Source organism: Ornithorhynchus anatinus, chromosome 9 (genome assembly GCF_004115215.2).
Source record: "Ornithorhynchus anatinus isolate Pmale09 chromosome 9, mOrnAna1.pri.v4, whole genome shotgun sequence".
NCBI classification, from domain to species: domain Eukaryota; kingdom Metazoa; phylum Chordata; class Mammalia; order Monotremata; family Ornithorhynchidae; genus Ornithorhynchus; species Ornithorhynchus anatinus.
Window position 1 is genome coordinate 39,203,932 of NC_041736.1, and position 25,978 is coordinate 39,229,909.

A 25,978-nucleotide genomic window follows, 5' to 3' on the forward strand; every position below is an offset into this window, starting at 1 on the left:
TGTAAGTGCTGGGGTGGATGCAAGCATATTGGGTTGGACACAGTCCCTGTCCCACACAGGACACACAGCGTTAATCCTCATTTTACAGATGAGGTGACTGAAACCCAGAGATGTGAAGTGACTTGCTCAAGGTCACACTGCATTTAAGTGGTGGAGCCGGGATTAGAACCCGTGACTTTCTGACTCCCAGGCTCATGCTCTATCTGCTACATCATAGTGCTTCACTAGAGATGGGGCTGGAGTGGTACCCTGGGCTCTTCTGGCATAGGCCAGTGTTCCATGAGGGTCAAGGGGACTATTGCCCACCCCTCAGATTAACATTGGCAGGGGCAAAGTCAATAGCTTCACCCTCTTCCTTCCTCCACACGTACAGCTTTTTAGGCTGGATGAGTGCCAGAATGGAGCCAAGAAATCAGCTCTAATTTTTGCCTCCTGCACACAGCACCCGGGCCCCGGAATACGGTGCGGTTTTCTGGGGTTCTCTTCTCCTCTCTGTCCATTCTCCACCCCAATCACCAGGGCCAGGCTGGAGGCTCCCCTTGCCTGAGACCCAGATGGAAAGCTAAAGACTTACTAGAGGAAGATGATTTTTGTTCTAGCATTTTCTCTGCTGGACCAATTTTTTTTAATGGTCTTTGTTAAGCATTTATTATGTGCCAGGTACTGCACTAAGTTTTGGGATAGTGTGTCCATGTCCCACTTGGGGCTAACACTCTTCATCCCTACTTTACAGATGAGGTAACCGAGGCACAGAGAAGTAAAGTGACTTACCCAAGGTCACACAGCAAACAAGTGGAGGAGCCAGAATTAGAACTCAGATCCTTCTGACTCCCAGATCCATGTTCTATCCACTAAGCCATGCTGCTTCTCAATTCTGGGGAATCACCTAGGACTAGTTTAGTCTCCTGAGCTGTTCAATCCAGCATCTTTCATTGCAGTCTGGAATTTTTGTAAATTACAGGACAGCATGTGATTTGCTTTGATTTTTATTTGTTTTACCAGTGACATTATCCTACCAGAACTGCCTAACCAGATATCTGCTTTGAGAGAGTCCATTTTAGATGATTCCTTCCTGAGCCCATTAACCCCGCGCAGAGAATTTGGATTAGGGATTTTTGTTCAGCAATTTGAGGGAGTTCTATCCAAGCCAGCTCCAGCCCAGCCGGGCCCCAGCAGAGAGTAGGCATCCCAAACACACCCACCCTCTGAGCAGTGTAACCAGCCAGCAGAATCTGAGACATCCAGTCCATCTGTTAAGCGAATTCTGCCGAGTCCTACTCCTCTTTCCCTCTAAAACGTTTCTGTGTTGAAACACACGCCTTTGTGTCAGCTACTTGAAATCAATAAGTGAACCTAATTAGGTTTGTCAGTCCCCAGGGCCGGCTGGGTGGCAAATAAGGCAATAAGTTAACAGTCTGTTGACTTGCTTTTTTCGAAGCTTTGCGTGACATACAGCAGCTTATTTTCCGGTCCAGAATTTCCTCAATGAGTCTGGCGGCCACCTAGATACCAGACTGTCCTATTTAAATCTGACCCACTGAAAGACTCATGGCATTCAGCCAAGCCAGGGAGTCACAGTCTGGTTCTAGGGACCTTTAACATAAATGTGCAGGAGCACAGAGTGAGTGGTAGGGAGCAATAATAGAAGGATTAGGGTATAACTAAGCAAAATGGCCATGGGCCTGGAAATATAACAACTGGCTTTTGTTAAGCGCTTACTCTGTGTCAAGCACTGTACTAAGCCCTGGGGTAGATACAAGATGATCAGGTACTCCACATGAGGAAGGACAGGTGTTGAATCCCCATTTTGCAGATGAGGGAACTGAGGCACAGAGAAGAGACCTGTTCAATGTCACAAACAGTAGACAAGTGGCAGAGGCTAGATTAGAACCTCAGTTCTCCAACTCCAGGCCTGGGACTCTACTCGACCGCGTTGTTTAAACACTTCTCTGCATGACACCTTTTAATACTGAATGATCCAAGTCTATTGAATGGTATCATTCATTTATTCAATAGTATTTACTGAACGCTTACTCTGTGCAGAGCACTGTACTAAGCACTTGGAATGTACAATGCGGCAACAGATAGAGACAATCCCTGCCCAGTGACGGGCTCACACTCTAATCGGGGGAGACGGACAAAAACCTACCAAGCATTTAGTACAGTGCTCTGAACATAAGTGCTCAATAAATAGGATTGATTGATTGATCTGATGAGTAACAGCCCCCAAATCTCACTGAAAGGGAAAAAGGAAAGCAACCAATTTCTCTTACGTTTATATTAGTGTCTTCTCCCAGAAAGCTCAGCGTTCTCCTCCAGTGTCAATGATGCCACCACCAACAGTCAGGTATCAGGAACTCCATTTCACAAGTGGGATGGCTGAGGATGGAGAGAGAAGTGACCCTTGAACTCTGTTAAAATAAATCTGGGGTGCTAATTCTATGTACCCAATAGCCTTGCATAACATAATTCTCAGCCCCTTGAACTCTCTCCCCTTTTTTATACTGCCTTGAGGAGAGAAAGGAGGAAAGCCCTGGAATAAGGTGAGGTGTATTAAAGGGCTTTCTTGTTTCCAGGGCACAGAGTTTAAGCTTTGACATCAGAGGGGACTTGGGGGTCATCCAAGCATTACATTGGAATAACGTGGATTAGAGAAGCAGCATGGTCTAGTGGGTAGAGCATGGGCCTGGGAGTCAGAAGCACCCGGGTTCTAACTCTGGCTCTACCTCTTGTCTGCTGTGACCTTGGGCAAGTCACTTAATTTCTCTGTGCCTCAGTTCCCGCATCTGTAAAAAGGAGGATAAGACTGTGACACTTACGTAGGACAAGATCTGTGTCTAATCTGATGAATTTGCATCTAACCCAGTGAGTTAATATAGTGCCTGGAACATAGTAAGAATTTAACAAATACCATTTTTTAAAAAAAAGATTAGACTCCCAGGGTAAATTACCCCCAGCTTCCAGCCTCCAAAGAAATCAAGTTCCAGTCCACAGACCTCCAAGCCTGAGGTGGAGTGAGTGAAAGAGACTCCCATAGCTCCTAAAAGAAGGAGAGGCAAGACCAGAGGAGCTCTTTGGGAGCCTTCTCTTAACCCGATGACCTCCCTGTGACCACCCTGCGGCAAGAAAGTGGTAAGAGGAGGCAGTAGGGACAGCAGCAGCAGCGCCTCTGAAATGGATTACCAGTCTCCCCAAAACCCTTCTCTTCCAAAGGCTGACCCCGTTTCAAGGATTTAGCTGTATTACAGGAAGAATTGGCCCTTACACCCCTCGGCCCCTTCCCTCAGGACCTCTCCCTTCAAGACCCCTCCTCTCAAGGCCCTTCCTCTCAGAACCCCTCCCCTCAGGGCCCTTAGCCTCATGGCGTCTCCCTTCAGGGCCCCTCTCTTCAGTGACCAGTGTCCCAGATCATGGCCCTTCTGGTAGGCTGTGAGGCATCTAAAAGATCAATCGAACTTGGGCTTCCCGAACAAACAAGACAGCTTGGTTTGGCCAACGCGTTTACATGTCTACATCTGATTGCACGTTCCCTGATTACTCCCAGTGTTCCTTCCTCAAAATATATGCAATTCCCCGTGTCAGTCAAGCTCCTCTCCGCAGCAGCTGCCACCGTCTCACAGAACACTTTAAAATGCACCCTATTTAGCAACCATCCCAGGCCCGGCTCCTCTCATCCCGTCCATGCTAAGAGGTGCCAGCGACTGCAGGAGTACATCACTGCCCATGTTCTCTCAGCAACAACAAACAGAGGGGGAGAAATGTGCAGTGAGTTGATCTCCTCTTCCCAGGGAAGAGCCTATTTCCATGAAAATAGGCTCTTTGAGCTTTCCCCCCCTTCTCGGTTGATTGATTTCCAATTAATTTGCCCCCTCCCGGTTCATTTACTCTGCTTACTCATTCCCCACCTGGCTGTTATGTCACAGTCTGAGTAGAACAGTGACATCACAGCTGGCCACAGGGCAGGTCAAGAGCAGGTCTGAAATGGGAGCCGACTTCCCATGGAGAATTCCCTTAGGGGTAGAGTGGAATTATGCAGGTGGTGGGTGTGCAGAGCCTCCATGACACCACATGCTGAAACACTGCATGCACTGTTGATTCTCAAATGTTCAACAATGAGAGGGAGAGAGAGAGAAACAGGTATTATGCCCATTTCATTAATGAAAAGACTAAGATCAGCAGAGGGCAGGAGAAGAAACCCATTGGGAAATGGCAAAGGCTGAGTTGTTCTGTTTATGTGATCTAAAACTAAAATGAATGTCGAGAGAGAAACGGACAAGCTAAGGACCAGAGAAGGTAGAACAACCCTATATTGTGCATTAGATGTTATGTACCCGTGTTTTCGCCAAGAACTAATTGATAGTACTTACTGAGGTCTTACTCTATGTGGAGCACTTGAGTGCTTGGGAGAGTACAATAGATTTAGTAGACATGATCCCTGTCCTCAAGGAGCTTACAGTTGAGCCTATGCACTGGCGTGCATACACAGGCCCACGCTCACGTACATGACACATGAGCCTGTAGCATTGGTGGGTTTTCCAAAAAGCCAAAAGTTGGGCTTGAGGCAACAAATTGGGGGTTGCCACATTTCAACTACGCTACACTACTGGCCAGGGTCTGCATCTCCCTGACAAACTACAAGTCCCGGCAGGTCCTGCCCAAACTGCAACTCTCATCATATCTTCTATCCCCAGCTCTAGCCCTTCCTGAGCTAAGCTGAGGAAATGAGGCATTTGTCACTGGGCCAGGGGCAGGCAAAACAGAAGTCACCTTTGTCCTTGGACTCGATTTAGCCATGAAATAGGGCAGAGGTTTAGATGTTTCTTGGGTGGCTGGGCCCTCAGGCTTCCATTTCCACTAGTTTGTTGTGTTTTGTTTTTAATGGTATTTGTTTAGCACTTACTATGTGCCAGGCGCTGTACTAAGCAGTAGGATAGATACGAACTAATCAGGTTGGTCACAATCCATGTCCCACCTGGGGCTCACACTCTTAGTCCTCATTTTACAAATGAGGGAACTGAGGCACAGAGAAGTTAAGTGACTTTCCCAAGGCCACACAACAGACAGTGGCAGAGCCAAGTTAGAATCCATGTCCTTCTGACTCCCAGGCCTGTGCTCTATCCACTAGGTCATGCCGCTTCTCCATTAGTTCCTTCAGGGCAAGGATACTGACTCCGTTGTTCTGTCCCAAGTGCTTAGTCCAATGCATTGCACAGAGTAAATGGTCATTAAATACTTTAATGGATCGACCGATTTCCTGAAGAAAGGAAACATTGTAGGACTGTAGCGATGTGAGATTCTGGTTAGAAATGCGGATCTAGAAACCATTCCTAAACAGATGGGGACTGGATGAGTTCTCCAAGGAAGGAGAGCAGAGTACCCCAGAATGGGGAAGGAGAAGAAACCACAAGAGCCCCATAGAGAAAAATTCGAGAAATGAGGCAAACTGAGATGGTGCCTCAAAATGTGTCATCTCCCTTTTATGGGAGATGGGACGACTCATTAATGCAGTTCCAGCTTCCAAGTCCTTTATGGGTGGAAGGCCGGGACGTGCTCATTCAGCCTCACTCTCAGTCACTCCCCCAAGTAAGGAGGGGCAAGTAAGTAGGGGACAAGTAGGGAAGAATAGGAATTGTGTGTCTTCTTGGAAGAGCCTATGCTGATAGCATAACAGGGGCTAGTTTGGGCTACTGGTACATGTGTGGGCTACATCAGTGGTACGTCATCAGCCACAGATGACTAACAATTTAACTCACGGCAGTTTTCCCTTTTGCCTACCCAGGTTTTGGCTCCAGATTGTCACTTGGTGGGAAGAAGGTTCAGATGCTGTCATTGCTTTTGACAACGTGACCCTCAGCCTGGACTGCTACCTGACAAGTGAGTTTGCCCCTCTTCCAGTCCCTGCGATCTCTAGTTCCTCACCTCCCTCGCTAAGCCCTGTCAGCACTCCCCACCCCCAGCCGTAATAGACAAGACCCACAATCGCCCGGGGTTCTTCACCTTCCTGTTCAGGGTTGGGGGAGCTTGGGGAGAGAGGCCCTAATTCAGAGCATGGGGTCTGTTTTCCAGTCAGAGGAGAGGACACCACCCCGCTAGACTCAGCTCCCAACTCAAGCAACCTGTTCAACGAGAGAAACATGTACAAGAAGGCAGTGACGGAGACCAAGACCTGGGAGACTGCACATGGAGAAGTCCCCATCTCTGACCCTACAGGTAAGATATGAGTTACATATGAACATCGTTAAGCACTCAGCTTTGGCATCATTGAGGTCCAGTTTTTCCCCCCTCCTATCCCCTCTGCCTCTCTTCCTCCTCCATCCCCTCCCTCCATCTTCCCCACAACATAACTAGTTTCTGCACAAAGAATGATCCCTAGCCTACAACCAAGACCTAGAGCACAACCATGAGAAGCAGCGTGGCCTGGTGGATAGAGCGTGGGCGTGGGAGTTGGGAGGACATGGGTTCTAATTCTGGCTCCACCACTTGTCTGCTGTTTGACTTTGGGCAAGTCATTTAACTACTCTGTGCCTCAGTTACCTCATCTAAAAAATGGGGAAACTGAGTCCTGAATGAGCTATGGACTCTGTCCAACCTGATTAGCTTGTATCTACCCCAGTACCTAGTACAGTGCCTGACACATAATAAGCGCTTAACAAATACCATTAAAAAAAAGGACCTCTAAGAAACCTTGCTTCAACAAAAGTGCCAAGAATCAGTCAGCTGTTGATACCAAAAGAGCAGATGAGAAAAAAGAGGCTAGTCAGATTTGCCTCTACAAGTTAATGCTTTCAGTGGGGCTGGAAGAAACGTCAGACTCAGTTGGGATTTGGTATCTGAATACCCCGGCTGTGAGCCAGAGGAAGAAGATATGATCATCAGGCACGACGCAGCCATCTTATGTTACTAGAGGGGAACGGGATTTGTTAGAAAGCATTCCCTAGATGGGTGGTTGAAGGTAAACACATAAGTCTCCAAATCACCTGGAAAGACTCTGTGAGATGCCTAATTGTACTCCCACGCCCCCACCCTGCTTTCTAATGCCTGACACAGGACCAGCTGCTCAGGGGTCTGTCCTGCCCACTGTCTCCCTTGTCAGCCTGGAGAATTCTGTGGCCCTCCTGGTCCTCCATTTCATATGTCTTGCTGCTGACTTCTCGCCCCCATTCTGTCTCTGGCCAGGAATGCCCTCCCTCTTCATTTCTAACAGACAATTACTCTCCCCACCATCAAAACCCTATTGAAGGCACATCTCCGGGAGGCCTTCGCTGACTATGTCCTCCTTTCCTCTTCTCCCACTCCCTTCTGCTTCTCTCTGACTCACCCCTTTTATTCATCTCCCAGCCCAGTCCTACAGCACTTGTGTACATATCTGTAATTTTATTTATATTGTCTGTCTCTCCCTTCTAGACAGTAAGCTCACTGTGGGCAAGGAATGTGTCTGTTGTACTCTCCAGACGCTTAGTACAGTGTTCTCCACACACTAAGTGCTTAATAAATAAGACAGACTGACTGACTGACATCTCACAGCCCAGTTACAGCAGCCCATATCCAGGTGACCATGCACTGGCTGGAAAGTCCATAGCTGAGGTCTCCTCAGGTGCTCTGCACCACTCTTTCTCGGAAGGCCTCTGAGTCACTTTAGCTAATCAGATGAAGGAGCTGGAAGAGAGCAAGTATTAAGACTGGGAAAATTACATTTGTCGGCTTTGCACACGCAATTACACTAACTGAATGGTTGGGATAATGCAATCAAGGGACCTGCAGAATGGCATTTCTAGATTCAGCTTCAATAACTGGAGTCGGGGCCCGCGTGCACAAGTCCCCTCCCAGAAAAAGGGAGAAGAAGATAAGTGGGAAGAGATATGGGGTTCAGCTCCCATGAACCTTCTTGATCCCACCCTAGCTTCTACATCCTGCCTTTTTTATGGTATTTGTTAAGTGCTCACTTTGTGCCAGGCACTGTACTAAGTACAGGGGTAGATACAAGCTAATCAGGTTGGACTCAGTCCCAATCCTAAATGGAGGGCTCATAGTCTTAATACCAATTTTACACATGAGGTAACTGAGGCACAGAGAAGTCCAGTGACTTGCCAAGTGGGTGGAACCAAGATTAGAACCCTTGTCCTTCTGACTCCCAGGCCTGTGCTCTATCCACTAGGGCATGCTGCCTCGTCTACCAGATGATTCCGTGTGTTTCCAGAGTAGATCTGGAAACTGGGGTTATTCAGAATCACCTCCGAGGTGATTCCAAACCGAGCCAGCCACCATCCGCTGAGTGTATGTATATGGATCCGTCATTCAATCAATGGCATTTATTGAGCACTTACTGTGTGCAAAGCATTGTACTAAGAACTTGGGAGTTGGTAGGCACTTGCCCTGCCCACAAGGAACTTTCAATCTAGAGAGGAGCTTACAGTCTCATAGAGGAACAGGAGCATAGCCAGTGTGGGTTCATCCACTTTTCTGTCTCCGGAAACTTCTTTTATGATGACATGATTCTCTGGCAGCTTGCCGATGTGAAACTTCGTAATTCACCTCCTTTTTCTCTTTGTAATAATTGTAGTATTTGTTAAGCTCTCATTATGTGCCAGGCACTGGACTAAGCACTGGGATGGATACAAGCAAATCGGGTTGGAAAAGTCCATGTCCCACCTGGGGCTCGCGGTCTTGATCCCCAGATGAGGTAATTGAGGCCCAAAGAATTGAAGCGATTTGCCCAAGGTCATCCAGCAGAAAAGTGGCAGAGTCAGAATTAGAACCCAGGTCCTCTGACTCCTAGGGCCATGGCTCTATCCACTAGGCCACGTTGTTTGTAGTTCAGACTCCTGGTGGTCTGGAGGAGCTGGTCTCGCTAGCTGCATTGTCCATATAATCACAAAAGGTCACCCACTCCCCATTCCTTTAATCCTATCACAGAGAGAACTCCAGTGTGAAAGGGTCTGAAAATAGGAGCTGAGACAGAGCTGTTGTCCCAGCACTATACCCCTCCTTTCTTCCAATTAACCTGTGACCCTTTTAATGCCCAAAGAGATAAAGGTGACACACTGTCCCTTTCCACAAATGGTTCCATTGTGAAAGAGCGGATGTGAATGCCAAATTGAAAAGTTTTCTACATTTCATATAAATTGATTGGGTATACTTCTGCTTAATGCGTTGCATGACCACCACAGAACAACTCTTAGAGATAATAGGGATTTGTAGCCGGGGCCATTTGATGATTAAGTGAAGGCTACACTTGTGTGTGCATGATAGAGTCGCTTGTGGCAGAGTTGCAGTTCAGGGTAAGAAGGCCATTTCCATTAGAATATTTTTCTTCCCCTGATTCCTCAGAAGGGGCAGGATTCCAGTTCTGGAGCTAGAAGGGCAATATCTCTTTTTGTGGGAGAGTCAGAAGTCATTCAGGATCTGGATTGGTTTTCCCTTTCCTTGCCATTAAATTCATTTTCTTAAAAATCTGTGATTTTAGACCAAACGTGAAAAACCCTCTTACTAATTGCATTGGAATTAACCATTCACTGACCCCTTTAAACCCATGAGCTAGGTAGGACTGACCAATGAAAGTGGAGGCTGCTGAACTCTGACCCTTACTTTAAGAGAGCCAGGTCTTGAGATCCAAAGGCATCGGTGCCCAATAAAGGCCATAAGCACATCTCACGTGAAATATTCAGGCCAGAGGTGCCGACAGCCCAAGACCTTTCTCCATTGCTCTATATGGCTCCAGAGTGGATATTATTATGGTTTTCGTTAAGAACTTACCGGCACTTAACACATGCAAAATGAAACCAAAAACCAACACCAAAAACCCACCAGAAAGTGGAATAAAGATCGAGGTCAAGGTCCAAGGGACTGACCCTACCTCTTTCCAAGCCAGATCCATCCTCCTGACTCCTCTCTTGTACCGAACAGTGTGCCGGACCCGAGGTTGTCATTGTATGTGTATGATCAATCAGTATTATGTATTGATTGCTTATTTTGTGCAGAGCGCTATACTTGGGAGAGTACAATCCAGTTTAGACACAATCCTTCAATTGGTCATATTTAATGAGCACTTGCCGTGTGCAGAGTACTATACTGAGTGCTTGGGAGAGTACATTAAAACCAAGTGGATAGACAAGTTTCCTGCCCAAAATGAGCTAACAATCTAGAAGGGGAGACGGACGGTAATATAATTAAGCAAATTACAGATATGTACATAAGTGCCTTAAGACTGAAGGAGTGGGAAAAGGCAGTAAATGGGCACTCAGAAAATGATTTAAGGCCCTTAAGGTAACTTTTTGTCCCTTATGAAATGAGTGGCCTGGTTGGTTTTAGAATGTATTTGCAAGATTGCTGGGTTGTTCTATGTTTGCTATATGCTGCTAATTCTCAAGAGCCTACATCCCACCCCTCAGAATGGAAAATTGAATGTCTGGGGCCATTCAGGGGCTCACTGCTAGGCTTGATCGCTGCAGAGTCTGATGACCGACCTCCTCGTGGGCAGAACAAGAGAGGAGGGTATGTGGCCTAGTGGATAGACTAGAGCACGGGCCTGGGAGTCAAAAGGATCTGAGTTCTAATCTGAGCTCCACTACATGGCTGCTGTGTGGCCTTGGGCAAGTCACTTCACTTCTCTGTGCCTCAATTACCTCATCTGCAAAATGGGGATTGAGACTGAGTCTCTCATGGGACAGGGAATGTGTCCAACCTGATTTGCTTGTAACCATAGTGCTTAGTATAGTGCCTGGCAAATGGTAAGCACTTAACGAATACCATAATTATTATTATTATCTCACTGTTCAACAACAGACTGACCAGTAATCACCTCTCCCTCAGCACAGGATTTCCTCTCCTCACTTTTCCCTCTCACCCTCTGAGTTCCCAAGTCCCAGCCTGGGAAATTGCTGGTGTGATTCTTCCCCTTCCTTAACCTGCAAGCATTTGAGGAGCTGCCAGTTTGGGCCACTTCACACGATTTTTCCCCAATTGCACATGCTACAGGAGAAGGTGGGCGCCTGTCCCCAAAGGACGCAGGCTCCAGCGGAACACAAGACGAGCAAATTCTCTAGCCCTGGCCACGGGTCCGGACCCCAGGATGAACCTACCCACCCTTGGATCTATTTGCTTTCCCAATTTAAAGACCAGGCAAGATACCTTGTAAATAAAGTAATATGTTTGTAATTACGGTAAGATTGTAGTAGGAAAAAAAATCCCTTAACATAATATCATAATTCCTCTGGGGAGCAGAGAGGCCTCTGTCTTTTTTATAAGGCTAGCTAGAGCAAAAACACTTTTTCATCCATTTGCTTCAACGAAAGGTTACGTAAGCCAGAGACAATAAATGAACTGGGATCCTCGGGCTCAGCCTGCCTTGATTAAGGCCATTTAGCTCAAAGTATAGGAGAATACAAAAAGCCCTCTGTCTCTTCAAGAACATTAAACTCTTATTTGTTTCTAAGGAATAACTCTAATTATAATTCCTCTGAAAACAATTCCAAATCCCATTCTGTGCTATCCAACCCAATGTGAACCGTTCTCTGTAACTTCAGGTGCTTCTTAAATATTCACAGGTCTTCTTGCATCTATCCAGGCCCTAGAGCTAGGTGGAGGGGAAAGGAAGAAATGCTGACATTCTAGATTCCCATCTTTTTACATTTATCCCTCCATCTAGTTGGTAAGCTCCTATGTCTATTTGTCCTTTGTGTTAGAAGACATCACTGATAGTGAAGTTCACCTATTCATGAAGGTGAGATTCACAGTCCCGGCCACAAGAAGGTCGTCCCTTGTTATGTTATTGTGCACAGTAAGCGTTCAATAAGTAACATTTGTTGATTGATTGACTTCCAACAGATGTGTGTGTGTAGGTTAGAGAGATCGAGCAATGCAGTGGAAGAAATGGGAACCGTGCCCTAAACCAGTTGTAACGGTGTCAGAGAGGATTATGACCTGAAGCTCCAACCAGACACAGAATCCTGTGCATATTTGAAGGGGAAGGAGAAAAGACTGAGTCTAGGGTGAGGCAGATGGAGGGAAAGTGGCCAAAGCAGGCTAATGCATGCTGGCTGCCACTCCCTAAAGGCACTCTGCCCCAACAGTCACTTTTGACATTCCTACCATCCTTCTTCGTTTTCTCCATCTCGGGCCATCAGGAGCTGGAAGGGGTAAGCCCACAGGGGCAGCTGGGGTGCAGCTGTGTTATTTGGCAGCAGGGGAAGCAGCAGAGGCCTCCTGGTGCTCCAGGGAAATGTCTCTCAGGGTACGACAACACTAATGGTTGCTTCTCCTGCCAGGTGCAGCCGTAAGGTCTCAGCCCCTGGACTGGGCCCCAGGCAACGATGGGGCCACTTGAACACCCTGTTTCTTTGTGTTACAGCACACTGGTTGTTCACTACATGTGGGGCCAGCGGGCCCCGGGGCCCGACCCAGACACAATGCAACAACGCCTACAGGAACTCGAACCTGACCGTGGAAGTCGGGGCCGAGGGGTCTCTGAAGGGCGTGCAGATCTGGAGAGTTCCGGTCACCGACACATACAGGTGAGCAGACACCACCCCGGAAAAAGAGGTGGGAAGTGGGGTGGGCCCGGAAGCAGACCCTGCCTTTCCCAGTGGGATTCGAGTCCTGGGGTGTGGGGCTCGAGGACCCTCGGCACCTCACACGTGAGCTACAAGTTGACTCCGAGTCACCTAAAGGGCAAAGCCAGGGTCACTCCCAGCCCTATCCAGGTCTCAGTGTAACCCTGGAGGACGGGGGAGGAAGGGAGTCATAAGGGTGGTCTCCAAAGTCCAGACAGACTACTGGTGGGACCAGACGAGGGTCTTGGAGTCCCCAGAATCTCCAGGGAGAATCTGTAAGGGAGGACCAAATGCTGCCATCCAGGTATCCATTCATTCAATAGTATTTATTGAGCGCTTACTATGTGTAGAGCACTCTACTAAGTGCTTAGAAGGTACAAGTCCACAACAGATACCTAATCCTAATATGGTATTAGGAACCTAATCCCCCAGCCCGGAAACAGGAGGTGGGGGTTGTTTCGGGGAACACTCTGAGGCAGTGACTCTGGGAACAAACTCCCCTGTACCCCTGAACTAAAGGAGAGCCCTGAAGGCTGCCCATTAAAAGGGGTCTGGCCAGTTCTCCTGCCAGCTAGGATTCAGCAGCAGCATTGAGGCTTTCCCTAGGAGTGTGGCCTGGTGGATAGACAACAGGCCTGGAAATCAGATGGATCTGGGTTCTAATCCAGGCCCCACTGCTTGTCTGCTGGGTGAACTTGGGCAAGTCACTTTACTTCGCTGGGCCTCAGTTACCTCATTTGTAAAATGGGGATTAAGACCGTGAGTTCCTTGTGGGACAGGGACGGTGTCCAACCTGATTAGCTTGTATTTACCCCAGCACTTAGAACAGTGCTTGACACATAATAAGCCTATATCAAATATTATCATTATTAACACAGGAGCAGGAAAGAGAACATACAGGGAAACTTTTTTCCCACTGAGCCCAGCAGTCATAGTAATAACAATGGTGGCATCTGTTCATTTCTATGTGCCAAGCACTGTACTAAACTCTGGGGAAGATACAAGATAATCAGATCTGACACAGTTTCCACCCAACATGGGGCTCAGTCTAGGGGGAAGGGAGAACAGGTATTTACTCCCTATTTTACAGATGAGAAAACTGAGTCATAGAGAAATTGAGACTTGCCCAAGGTCACCCAGCAGGCAGGTGGTGGAGTCAGGATTAGAACCTATGTCCCCGGACTCCCAGGTCCATGCTCTATCCACAAGGCCACACTGACTCTCCAATATTAGTGCCACCCAGACACAAAGGTAAGAATTGGTGTCCCTAATTATTTGGCTAAACCTGCAGAGTAGAGGAGCTCGAGATAATTCATCATTTTGCAGATGGATGCAAATGATTAGACATAAATGCATACTGCAGCAAATGTAATGAAATGCAAAGGGGCATTCCCAGTCCAACACAACACCGTCTCTGGGAAGCATCACAACAGGAATCAGAGCTCTGCCTCTAACCACCCCAGCGGGTATTCACTCTGTTTTTTTGAGGGCCTTAGTCATCTCCCCCTCCACCCCAGGAGCACTGCATACCCCACCCTGAGAGCTTTTTCCTCCATTCAGACCTAAATGCTTCCAGCTGCAGAAAGAGAAGAGTCCAGCACCCACCTCCATCTAATAAAACTTCAGAAACCCAATAGTGAGATTAGATCACTCGCCCTTTCCTCTTCTTCCCCTCCCTTCCAATCTGCTAGAAGTGCCCCCAGCAGAAGGATCCCTATTGTTTTCCTTTTCCTCACGAATCCCTTCTCTCAGCCGTGGACATCTCCTCTGACCTATTCCACATTTTCCAGGTCGGGTACAGACCTCTGGGAAGGATCTGACCAAAGCAAAGTGCAGGGAAATTGTCTGTTATATTGTACTCTCCCAGGTGCTTAGTAAAGTGCTCTGCACACAGTAAGCACTCAATAAATATGATGGACTGACTAATGGGAGGACGGCTACTAGCTCCCATGAATCAGGTCCCTGTCGATGGCCCCTTCCCGGGGTCTGTCTTGCTTTTTGGATAATGTTTTACTTCTCATCACAGGAAACTTTCAAATCTTGGAGACTCAGCATTACCAATTTAATACGCGTGAGCAAATAGCTTGATTTCCGTTTCTTCCCTCGCTCTCTTAGAAGGGCTCGATGCCTTGGGTTCTGAGACCCAGAAAATACTACACAAAACGCAGGAGTTCAAGGGTCTCCAGTCGTCATCGGTTGGCTTCCTTATCGTATCCTCCCTCTGATCCCCCAGTTCCCCAGCTCACAGTCTCCTCTAACCCAGAGCTGACCTCCTAACCGAGCCTTGCTCTCGATCAAAGCAGCCTTGACCCATTGGTCACGCCTTTCCTGGACAACCTGTCCTCCTCACCATTGGCTGGCCGTGTCCCAAGCCCATCCAAAAGGCCACCATCTCTGGGAAATGTTCTCTGATAAAATCCCTCTTATTTCCAGTCCTGATACTCCCTCAACTATCTCAACATTCTTTGTGTTTAGCAATAAGATAGGAAATGTATAACAAATAAACTAGCAGTTGCACTCAGACCAGATTTTTCTCAGAAAGTTCATGCATCAAGTTGTGTTTTTTCATTCTTGCTTAACCTAATTTTGATCACCTTGTACCCAACCAAAAAAAGGTCATTTCCCCTAAATTGTTTTTATTTGAATTTTGACCCTTTTTTTGTTCTTTCTGTAGACAGTTTGAAAGGATTCAAATCTGGGAGAATTCATTTAAATTAGTCTCTGTTCTCACAACCACGGGTGAAAAATCTAATTCCGGTCATTTGTAATTCCTGAGTATTTGTGCAAATGCCATCACGTGATACCTTTAATATAAACCAGATTATCGATCCACCCGAAGGCCCAGTAGGGAAATGGCCACTCTCCCAATTCTTGGAGAAGAGGAAAAGGCTGAACAGGGAAGGGGGCAGTCCAAGCGCCTGTATATGTCCACGATTCGGTCCCGTGCTCCTCTCCAGTTCCAGCTGTCAAACTCTGCTCCCTCTTCCTGCAGGATTTCGGGATACGGGGCAGCTGGAGGCAAAGGCGGGAAGAACACCATGATGAGATCGTACGGGGTGTCGGTGCTTGGGATTTTTGACCTTCAGAAGGGTGACACCTTGTACATCTTGGTGGGACAGCAAGGAGAAGATGCCTGCCCTCATGTAAGTAACCACTGTTGGATTTTTTGATTTTTTCTTTATATGTTATTTGTTAAGCAGTTATTATATTCTTGGCACTGTACTAAGCACCGGAGTAAATGCAAGCTAATTAGGTTTGACACAGTGCATGTCCCATGTGGGACTCAGCCTTCATCTCCGTTTTACCGATTAGGTAACTGAGGCACAGAGCAGTGATGTGACTGCCCAAGGTCACACAACAGAGAAGTGGCAGAGGTGGGATTAGAACCCTGGTCCTCTGACTCCATTAGGCCACACTACTTCTAACCTGGATCAGCTACTCAAAAATACCATCGACCAAAATCCTTGGAATCACAATGTGGCTTCAGATCGCAGCATGGAGAAGTAGACTTGACCTGTGTAGTATGTCAAATATAGGCAAAAACCAGAGAGCAGCAACAAGACTTCATTCAGTTTTCATTGAGCTCACAACAGCATCTGATTCCCTTAGTAGATCTGGACACCTTTTTTTTAATATTATCTGTTTAGCGCTTACTACATGCCAGTCACTATACTAAGTGCCAGGGTAGATACAAGCAAATCAAGTTAGACATCATCCATGTCCCAGATGGGGTTCATAGCCTTAATCCCCACTTTACAGATGAGGTAACTGAGGCACAGAGAAGTGAAGTGATTTGACCAAGGTCACACAGCAGACAAGTGGCAGAACTGAGCTTAGAACCGAGATCCTACTGACTCCCAGGCCCGTACTCTGTCCACTAGACCACACTGCTCCTCTATTGCGTTGTACTCTCCCAAGTGCTTAGTACAGTGCTCTGCACACAGAAATACCATTGATTGAAGTAGACCACTGAATCCAGACAGCCAGGATACCATCTGGGAGATGGTAAGCAAATAGAGTATGGCTTCAGCATAGTTTTAGGCACCAAATTAAATTAAAGGATTAAAAAGCTGTCAGATCATCCAAACTTCCCTAACCGCTGGGAGACATGGACTCTACACAGACTCCATCTCCCTGAGCAATTTTAACCAGGTCATGTACAGGCCAAACTCAACGTCAAATGGCAAGTGACAGGGCCCCAAAACAGTGAAGTCAATCCCCTAACTCTGAAGCCTCAACACAGCTGTTCTGGATGGGCTATGTGAAGAGAATGGCTAACCATAGAATTCCCAAACAGCCGCTCTATGACCATTTGAAACTGGGAAATCAAAAGCAAAGGGAACGGAGGTAATATTGCAAGGGCATGGCCAAACTAAGCCTCAGATGATGCCACACCGTATCTGAAAAGTAAGTCATCTGCCGGCATGGTACATCACGATTAAGAGAGGAGCATCCCTTTTTGAGCAGAGATTTTATCAGGATCGGGAGTCAAGGAGGCAAAAGCAGAAACAGCTTCAAGTGCTGCAAACCAGACAGTGAGACACAGGAGACATATGGGTGTGCATAGGGTGGATGGGACTGGGGGTTCTACGTTGGCCTTTTCAGCCATCTAAGTGGCCATAGGGGGATTTCCCAGTCAGTGGTGGCATCTTTAAATGCTAAGGACATATTCCTTATGTGTGAGTGGGTGTATTTATGCAATGCAGGAAATACACAGGACACAATCTCTTCCCTCCTCTAGGGGCTAACACTTTATGATACGGGAACTGAAATGTTGTTCTCTAGCCACATATTTCCTGCCTCTAAATATTGACCAAACCTGGGAGTCATTTGGAATGCAGGACTATTTTTTAATGATATTTGTTAAGCACTTACTGTGTTCCAGGCAGTAAAAATAAAAACTGTGGTATTTGCTAAGAGATTACCCTATGCTAGGCACGGTACTATGTGCTGGGGTAGCTACAAGGTAATCAGGTTGGACACTGTCCATGTCCCACATGGAGCTCTCAGTCTTAATCCCCACTTTACAGATGAGGTAACTGAGGCCCAGTGGAGTGACTTGCCCAAGGTCACACAGCAGACAAGTGGCAGAGCCAGGATTAGAACCAGGTCTTTCGGACACCCAGGCCCTTGCTCTAGCTACTAAGCCAGTAGTTGGCTTTAGCTTTTTGTTTTGATATGTACTGCAGCATTCTGATTTTATCTGGGGTGTTTTCCTTTGTCTTATACCCACGATCTCATAACAATTCAGATTTTCATTGAGATGTCGCCCTTCAGAACTTCTTTTGTCTTATGCAAACAGCCCCTTGGGAATAGTGTGTGATGAAGAAGCGGCTGAGAGTCAGGCCACCAAGTAGAATGGCAGCGGGAAGGACCCTAGAAAGCCAAGATTGGTGCTAAAGAGGGAGGGATTCCAGAATGTGAGGAGTGATCAGGGCCCAACCAAGTGTGCTCAGGGGATCCCAGGCCAGCTCCGGAGGCCAATACGTGTGTGCGCCTTTCCGGAACTGAAGTGCCACATGGGTAGCGGTCGGCACAAAATAAAGGGGACACGGTCCCTCCATCCACCCTCGGGTGTGGGGGGTGAGTCACCCGAGGTGCCTCTAATATGATTCTGGGGATGAGCTGCCTGCAAACCCCCTACCTCAGCCCCAACCTAAGTTCCCTTCCAGATGTGAGGAAAAGAGCATTGTCCTCAACATGAGGAAAAGAGCATTTGCCTAACCCACCCAGGGCCCGAACTCCCCTTCCAAGATTCCAAGGGACTCTGTGTTTGGGTTTGATCCCGGCTCTGTCTCTGCTGGCTGGGTGACCTTGGGCAAGTCATTTAACCTCTCTGTGCCTCCATTTCCTCATCTGTAAAATAGGGGCTAAGTGTCCACTCTCCCTTAGACTGTGAGCCCCATGGGACAGGGGCTGGGCCCGACCTGGTTACCTTGCATCCACCCCAACATCCAGCTCAGGGCTGGCATGCAAACACACACACACACATACACAGAGTAGGCACCTACAAATGCCACAGTTATTAACGTGGCATCGGCTGAGAGCCACCCCCTGGATGCCGGCGTCTAAAATCCAGAGGCAGAGCCGGTGAGGCAGTGGCTGGGAAGGGTGAGAAGGACAGAGGTAAGGGCAACCAGCTGTGGGGAAGTGGTGTCTAGTACAGCCGAACCAGTTGGCGTGTGGGGTTAAGTCAGAAGGAGCAGAAGAGAGAAAGGGTAATGTGAGTGGCCTCGGGGATGAGACATTTCCTTCCTCCAGCTTTCATTTAGCCACCACAATCAGGACGTTCCAGCGAGCTATAATGTATGAAGTCATTAAATTACAAGCTGCTGTAATTTTAGTGAGAATTTATTGAGTGCTAATGTAATCCTTTCATCTAAGTAGAGAGATTGCATTGACTTCTGGAAGGGACTTTTACTTGATTGGATTGTAATCAGTTATGTCTTTCATATGACTACTTTTTTTTTTAATTCAATTGTAATCTACTTGTTCCTCCGGGTGGCTGCACTTTATCATTTTATTAATCAACCTACTTGCTCTCGAACTTTGGACTTCATTTAGAAACCCACCGGGTTCCAAATCGCCTTTGGCCGGCAGCTTCGGGTAGTCGTGTTTTAGGGAGTGGGAAAATAAGTCAAAATGCAAGGAGCTTCCCTAACTCTTCCCCATTAAGAAAATGATCCATGTGAGCATGGGAAAAAAGGGTTTGAGTTAGTGTTTTCTCCAGACTTCCTGACAGCTGTTTTTTTCAACTCGACATCAGCCGGGGTTTGAGTTGGGTTGATCATTCCCTGGAATCAATTTCTTTTAATTTAGGGCCACGAACTGGTTGGGCAGAGTTGGGATTGGAGAAGGTTCAGGGAAATAGGTTGTGTCTTCCCAGCCTCATTTCCCTTTTCACCAGTCCTCCCTTGTCACTCTTTCCTTGTCCTACACCCAGTTCCACCCTCTCCCTTCCCCCATCCCTTGTTTCTACTATACAAATACCAACAGGTCCTCAGCTGAATACCCAAAATAGGTTGGGTTTAGTGCAGAAAGGGCAGAGACAAAAAGGGTGATGGAACAAGATTTATTCAAGCTTCAGGGGCAACTAAATCCTCTTGCCAGGTGCAAGAATCTCTCTCTCCTCCCCTCAGGTAACCCCCACGTCCCTGGCTTTTTCCAAAGATCTCATCATTCACGTCCCAGCCAATCACGTCTCTCAATCAATCAATGGTATTTTTTGAGCACTTTCTGCAGTGCTCTGTTCTAGGCTCTCGAGAGTCCAACACAGTTGGCAGACTGGATTCCTGTCTTCAAGGAGCTTACGGTCTAGCCTGAGCCAATCTTTCAGGAACAAGTTCTGATTGAACCAACAGCCAATTTGGAAGGATGCTGGAAACTTGCAACTCTGAGGTCTGTGTATGTAGCTGATTCTGGCAAAGACCAGAAACATTAGTCTCCACCACTGAAACCCCCTCTAAGAAGCCCCTCTCTCAGCACTTTGCCCACCTGGTCAGTCAATTGTATTTATTGAGTGCTTACTGTGTGCAGAGCACTGTACTAAACACTTAGGAAAGTACAATAGAAACCACAACAGACATATTCTCTGTCCACATCGAACTTACAGTCTAGAGGGGGAGGCAGACATTAATATAAGTAAATTACACATATTTACATAAGTGCTGTTGGGCTGGAAGGGAAGATGAATAGAGGGAGCAAGTCAGGGTGATGCAGAAGGGAGAGGGAGAAGAGGAAAGGAGGGTTTTGTCAGGGAAGGCCTCTTGGAGATTTACCTTCAATAAGGCTTTGAAGGGAGGGAGAGTAATTGTCTGTTGGATATGAGGAGGGAGGGAGTTCCAAGCCAGAGGCAGGATGTTGGTGAAAGGTCGGTGGCAAGGTCGGTGGTACAGTGAGAAGGTTGGCTTTACAGGAGTGAAGTGTGAGGGCTGGGACAGTGGTGAGGTGATGTAGGAGGGGGCAAGTTGACTGAGTGCTTTAAAGCCAATGATCCAGCTAGCTTAAGTGGCTCTGGGGGTTCACTATCAACCATGAACATTCCCAGGCCAATCAGAAAGCCATCCTATAAAGCCAGAGCCTCATCTACACCAAGAGCTGGCATTCTCAATTGGCCCCCACAAAAATGGATTTTAAAATCCCTCTTCAGGGAGATTGAAAACAAGGGTGGATGTGCTGGGTTGGTCAAGCAGCCAGCAGGATCTCCTTTTTTCGTTTCCTCAGCCCCCAGGGCTGCTGGTCTACTGTAACACAAATGCTTTGCTGTACTCGTCATCCCAGAAGCCCTTACAAAGCCAGAGAGAGCGGGAGTTATGCCTGGTGCTCCTGCCCCCAGAACCCCTAATCACCCAGACCTTTAGCTCCCAGACTCCTCCCGGCCCTAAGTCCACTTTAAAAATAGCAGATTATTTCCATCATTAAATCTTAAATGTCAAACACAAAAAAAATTACATCTCAGCTATTTACCTAGATATTTCTCAAGTGGAGATCACTGGAGCCTCTAAGTGCTTTAGCATAAGTACTGACTCATAATCATAATGTCCAGTGGCAGGCTTCAGTGCAGCATTACAAATTTGACGTGTTGGCATTTCCTGTTGAGAGAAAAATCCTTCATGGGGTCAGACCAGTGTAGGAAATTCAGAATTAGCTGAGAGTGCAATGCTCTCCACATGGAAATGCTCACTACATTTACCTCAGGGACAGAGAAGAGAAGAGGATCTTGGAGAGTCAGAAGGAATGTAGAGAAGAATTATAAATATTGAGTCCCACACAGAGGCTGTGAGCAGCCGGCAGGACCCTCTGGCTGTCGCCCAAGGCTGGTTAAATGAGGGGCAGAAAGCATATGCCCTCCCACCACCCACTGAGAACAGTACACCTCCTTTTTGTGGTATTTGTTAAGCATTTACTATGTGCCAGGCACCTTCCTAAATGCTGGGGTGGATACAAACTGGTCAGGTTGGACCCAGTCCATGTCCCACATGGGGCTGACAGTATCAATACCCATTTTACAGATGAGGTAACTGAGGCCCAGAGAAGTGACATGCCCAAGGTCACACAGCAGACAAGTGTGAGAAGCAGCATGGCCTAGTGCATGTTCCAGTCAAGGGCCTGGGAGTCAGAAGGACCTGGGTTCTAACCCCAGCTCCCCCACTTGTCTGCAGTGTGACCTTCGACAAGTCACTTCACTTCTCTGTCCCTCAGTGACCTCATCTGTTAAATGGGGATTGAGACTGTGAGACAGGGACTGTGTCCAAACCAATGTGCTTGTTTCTAACCCAGGTCTCAGTATGGTGCCTGGCACACAGTAAGCTCTTAACAAATATCATTATTATTATGTGGCAGAGCTGGGACGAGAACTCAGGTCCTTCTGACTCACAGACCCTTGTTCTATCCACTAATAATAATAATATTGTTGGTATTTGTTAAGTGCTTACTAGGTGCAGAGCACTGTTCTAAGCACTGGGATAGACACAAGGGAATCAGGTTGTCCCGCGTGGGGCTCACAGTCTTAATCCCCATTTTACAGATGAGGTAACTGCTTCCCTGCCTGGGTTCTGCTCCGCTAGGCCAACTGGCAGGCCTGGAAGGAGCCATTGGCGAGGGGCGCCAGTGGGATTTGATTGGCCATTCCCTGTTGTTGTGTGGGGTGAGAGCTGCTGGGGAGGTGTCCTGGCCTCCCCTTCTGGCCAGGAGAAAACTAGGGCCAAGGGACCACTCCAGGAGGACGGCACTTGCTACAGCCCTTCCCTCTGCCCATTACCTAAAGGGAAACCCAGCTAAATAGTGCTTGCCAAGGGGCCCTTGGTAAATTTCTTAATCAGAGCGACAGGTGGCAGTGGGAGACTTTGGGAGCCCACGAGTGGAAGGCCTGAATCAAAAATAAGGGCTGAGAACCACTCCCGGGCTCATGCTCTCTGTTCCCCTAAGGACTCCAACTCAGAAGAATTTGGGTTCTACTCCCAGCTCCTCCACTTGTCTGCTGTGTGACCTTGGACACGTCACCTCATTTCTCTGTGCCTCAGTTATCTCATCTGTAAAATTGGGAATTAAGACTGAGTCCCATGTGGGACTACCCTAATGCTTAGTACGGTGTCTGGCACATAGTAAACGCTGAACAAACGCCATTAAAAAAATGAAACTCTCTCATTCCCTCCACAGACAAACCATGTGATCCAGAAGGTCTGCATCGGAGAGAGTAATGTGATTGAAGAGGAAATCCAAGTGAACCGAAGTGTCAATGAGTGGGCAGGAGGAGGAGGTGGTGGGGGAGGAGCCACGTACATATTTAAGGTATGGACCCTTCCTCCTCTCGCGGCACTGGCCTCATTGACAACCACCTGCCCCTTCTACCATCCATCAGACCACCGAATCCGCCCGGGAAATCCCTTGCTCTCCCGACCCGTTCCCCAGAGTATTTGCCCTGCACCACAACAGGATAGGTGGGTGAACCCCCTATTCCTCTCTGGCTCCTGGTAGCCCTTCTGCACAGGGAATTCCCAAGCTCTCACCCTAGACCTTTCAGGCCAGGGCTTCATCTCTCTCTGTGTTACCACGACAGCGGAGCCACCTGTCTTGTAGATAGTCTCGCCCACCTAACTGTACTATACTGATAGACTTTTGGGCTGCTTTATATAACAGTTATTTCCATTATCAAGACTATATCCAACCCAGTATTTTTTTATGGTATCGGTTAAGCACTTAGTATGCGCCAGGCACTGTAGTAAGCACTGTGTTCTATCTCCGACAGTGAAAACTGGGCGCCAGGAGGAATCAGTCAGTCATTTGATCATATTTATTGAGTGCTTCCTTGTGCAGAGCATTATACTAAATGCTTTGGAGAGTACAGTACAACAAAATAACAGACACATTCCCTGCATAAAACAAGCTTATAGTCTTGAGGGGGAAGTGATGGTGGGTCTCTTTGATGTTTAGGGACCGACCATCTCATGTCCCTCATTGTCCACCACGGACTGCTCTTCCAAGCCTTTCCCTACTGATATTTTCTGCCTGCGTGACAACTCCCTGTGGTCCATAATCCTGCCCCCTGCATCATGAAGCCGTGTGTCCTCTGGGAATTCTCATTAAACCTGGGGCTTGGAGCCTAACAGACACTCCGCTGTCCGGGCCGAAGAGGAGCTGGGCTTTATTTCTTTGCATTTTCTATCCTCCCAGATTCTGGACGGGGAGCCGGTCCCTTTGATTGTTGCGGCAGGAGGTGGTGGCCGAGCGTACAGGGCCAAAACAAACCCGCTGCACCCAGAGAGACTGGAAAATGACTCCTCCGTTCCAGGGCTGAACGGCCATTCAGGAGCCGCAGGTAATGGGAATAGATGTTCCTACTGGGGTGAGAGCAGCGTGTCCGGCTACTAGCAGACGGGATTTGCCCGAAGTTTGAGGCAGGGCCAGAGTAGTCCTCTGGGCCCGTGGAAAGAGCCATTCATTCTTTCCAGTCACCAGAGTATGATTTAGCGTCCACTTAACAGCAATTTCCCTTCCCCCTAAATACAGTAAATCTTACCCCGAGCCTTCAGGGGGGTTTACAGCTACCCTCTCTGGATACTGTTCTCTCAGTGTTTCTATAACACTGAATGATGAGTCTGGATGTTCCCAGGGACTTTATCTGGACTCATGCATCACCGTGATTTTCAGGCTTTAAGGAAGACTGGGTGCATCTGGAAATGGCATTAACTCTTTCAAACCTCCAGCACGCAGACCGGCGCACCAAAGCAATATTGTATGGATCGGTCCTGCAAGGGCTTAAACAGCTTCCACGGTCGTTCTACTGACATGAGCCTTCGGTTGCATGTTGGTTTTTCTCATCAAAGTCACGTGGGGAGATCAATTGCACTCCAAAGCCTCATCTTTGAATATCTGTAGAGAGAGCCGACCCAGAGGGCTAGCTTAGGCACCAGGAAAATCTGGCCCAACGTATTACATAAGAGTGTTTAGCCAGAACTCTCAGGGTGGTTTTCAGGAGCATCTTTGACCTCCGTGTCCGTGAAATACAGGATGTTGACTGAAACCTAAGTTGTGGAAGACAGAGCAGGTAGAGAAGCATGTGTAGAAAGTTTTGGGATGCTAAGAGTGTTAAGATCAAAGGCTCTTCGGATCAACATTAATCCAAGCGCTTCTGCGCCCGCCCAAGGAATGCACATGGCCAGTCTCTTGCCACCGTATTCCACCGAAGAGTAGAGTAAGCCCCATCCAACTGCTGGATTGAAAAGGAATCTTGAGGAGACAGCGACACCACTTCAACAATCTCCTCAACATTCTTCGCACTATTGAGGATTAGGGTCTACTTACCTACCAGCAGCAGGTGAAGAACTGACTTTCACTTCTAAGACCTGATTGAAGTGATACTGGAGTCAGAGCTAAGAAGGCAAATTTCTTGGATCTGATGGTATACCTTCTTAGAGCTAGAGCAAGGAGGGGATGTGTCACCTGCCCAGCCTCTCCCTCAGATTATGTACCCTGAGAAAATGCCAAAGGATTTCAAGGTTGCCACAGTCTTTATCATCTGAAAGGGAGAGAACTGATTGCGGAAACTGTTGTGACTGGCAAGATCCCGGCCACAATCCTCTAGGATTATTTCTTTTTCCTTTTTTATGGTATTTGATCAGCATTTACTAGGTTCCAGGCACTTTGTTAAGAGCTGGACACAGTTGATGTCCCACACGGGGCTCACAGTCTTAATCCCCATTTTACAGATGATGTAATTGAGGCACAGAGAAATCAAGTGACTTACCCAAGGTCACTCAGCAGATAGGTAGTAGAATGGGGACTAAGGTTTTAAAGAACACCACTAAGCACTCCCTCCCAGGACTAAAGTGGGACTACAGAACTCCCTCCCAGAATTAAAGTGGGCGCAGAAAACATGATCTTTGCTCCAAGTGTTAGATCCTGAAGAAACCACTTCAACATCTCTGTGCGGTGTTTGCAGATCACACAGGAGCATTCGACAGTGTCAGGAAACTTTGGCAACTCCTGAAAAAGTTTGACTGCCCTGAAAAGTTTAAAATGATCATGAGGCTACTCCATGGTTACATGCTGGAGAAGCAGCTTGGCCTAGTGGATCGAGAGGGAAAACAGGCACATTCAATAAACAGACACGTTCCCTGCCCATGACAAGCTTATCTTCACACTGCTCCAAGGACACCTGCTCTCAGAGAGGAAGGGTAATCTCCCAGTGATTCAGTGACGGAGCCAAAACCCGATCGTGGTAACCCCCACCGAAAGCCTTCTCCGGAACACCCCCGTTTCACTTGAACAAAGCAAGACCTCTATGGAAAGACCCCTGTTTTGGTCCTGATGAATCAATCAATTGTGTTTATTGAGTGCTTACTGTGTGCAGAGCGCTGTACTAAGCACTTGGAACTCTAGGTCCATCTAAAGCCAAGAGGAGAGGGAACAGGAGTGGGCCCAGTTCTTCA

At 47.6% G+C, this 25,978-nt stretch overlaps 1 protein-coding gene across 1 annotated transcript in view; it reads left to right on the forward strand.

Moving 5' to 3' along the window:
• ALK (ALK receptor tyrosine kinase) overlaps positions 1-25,978 on the forward strand; it is a 333,317-nt gene that overhangs the window by 273,365 nt on the left and 33,974 nt on the right. Inside the window, exons 9-14 of the mRNA XM_039913097.1 lie at positions 5,780-5,874; positions 6,067-6,210; positions 12,347-12,509; positions 15,541-15,691; positions 22,707-22,838; positions 23,721-23,865. Of these exons, the coding sequence (XP_039769031.1) occupies positions 5,780-5,874; positions 6,067-6,210; positions 12,347-12,509; positions 15,541-15,691; positions 22,707-22,838; positions 23,721-23,865 (830 nt within the window). The remainder of the gene's footprint in view (positions 1-5,779; positions 5,875-6,066; positions 6,211-12,346; positions 12,510-15,540; positions 15,692-22,706; positions 22,839-23,720; positions 23,866-25,978) is intronic.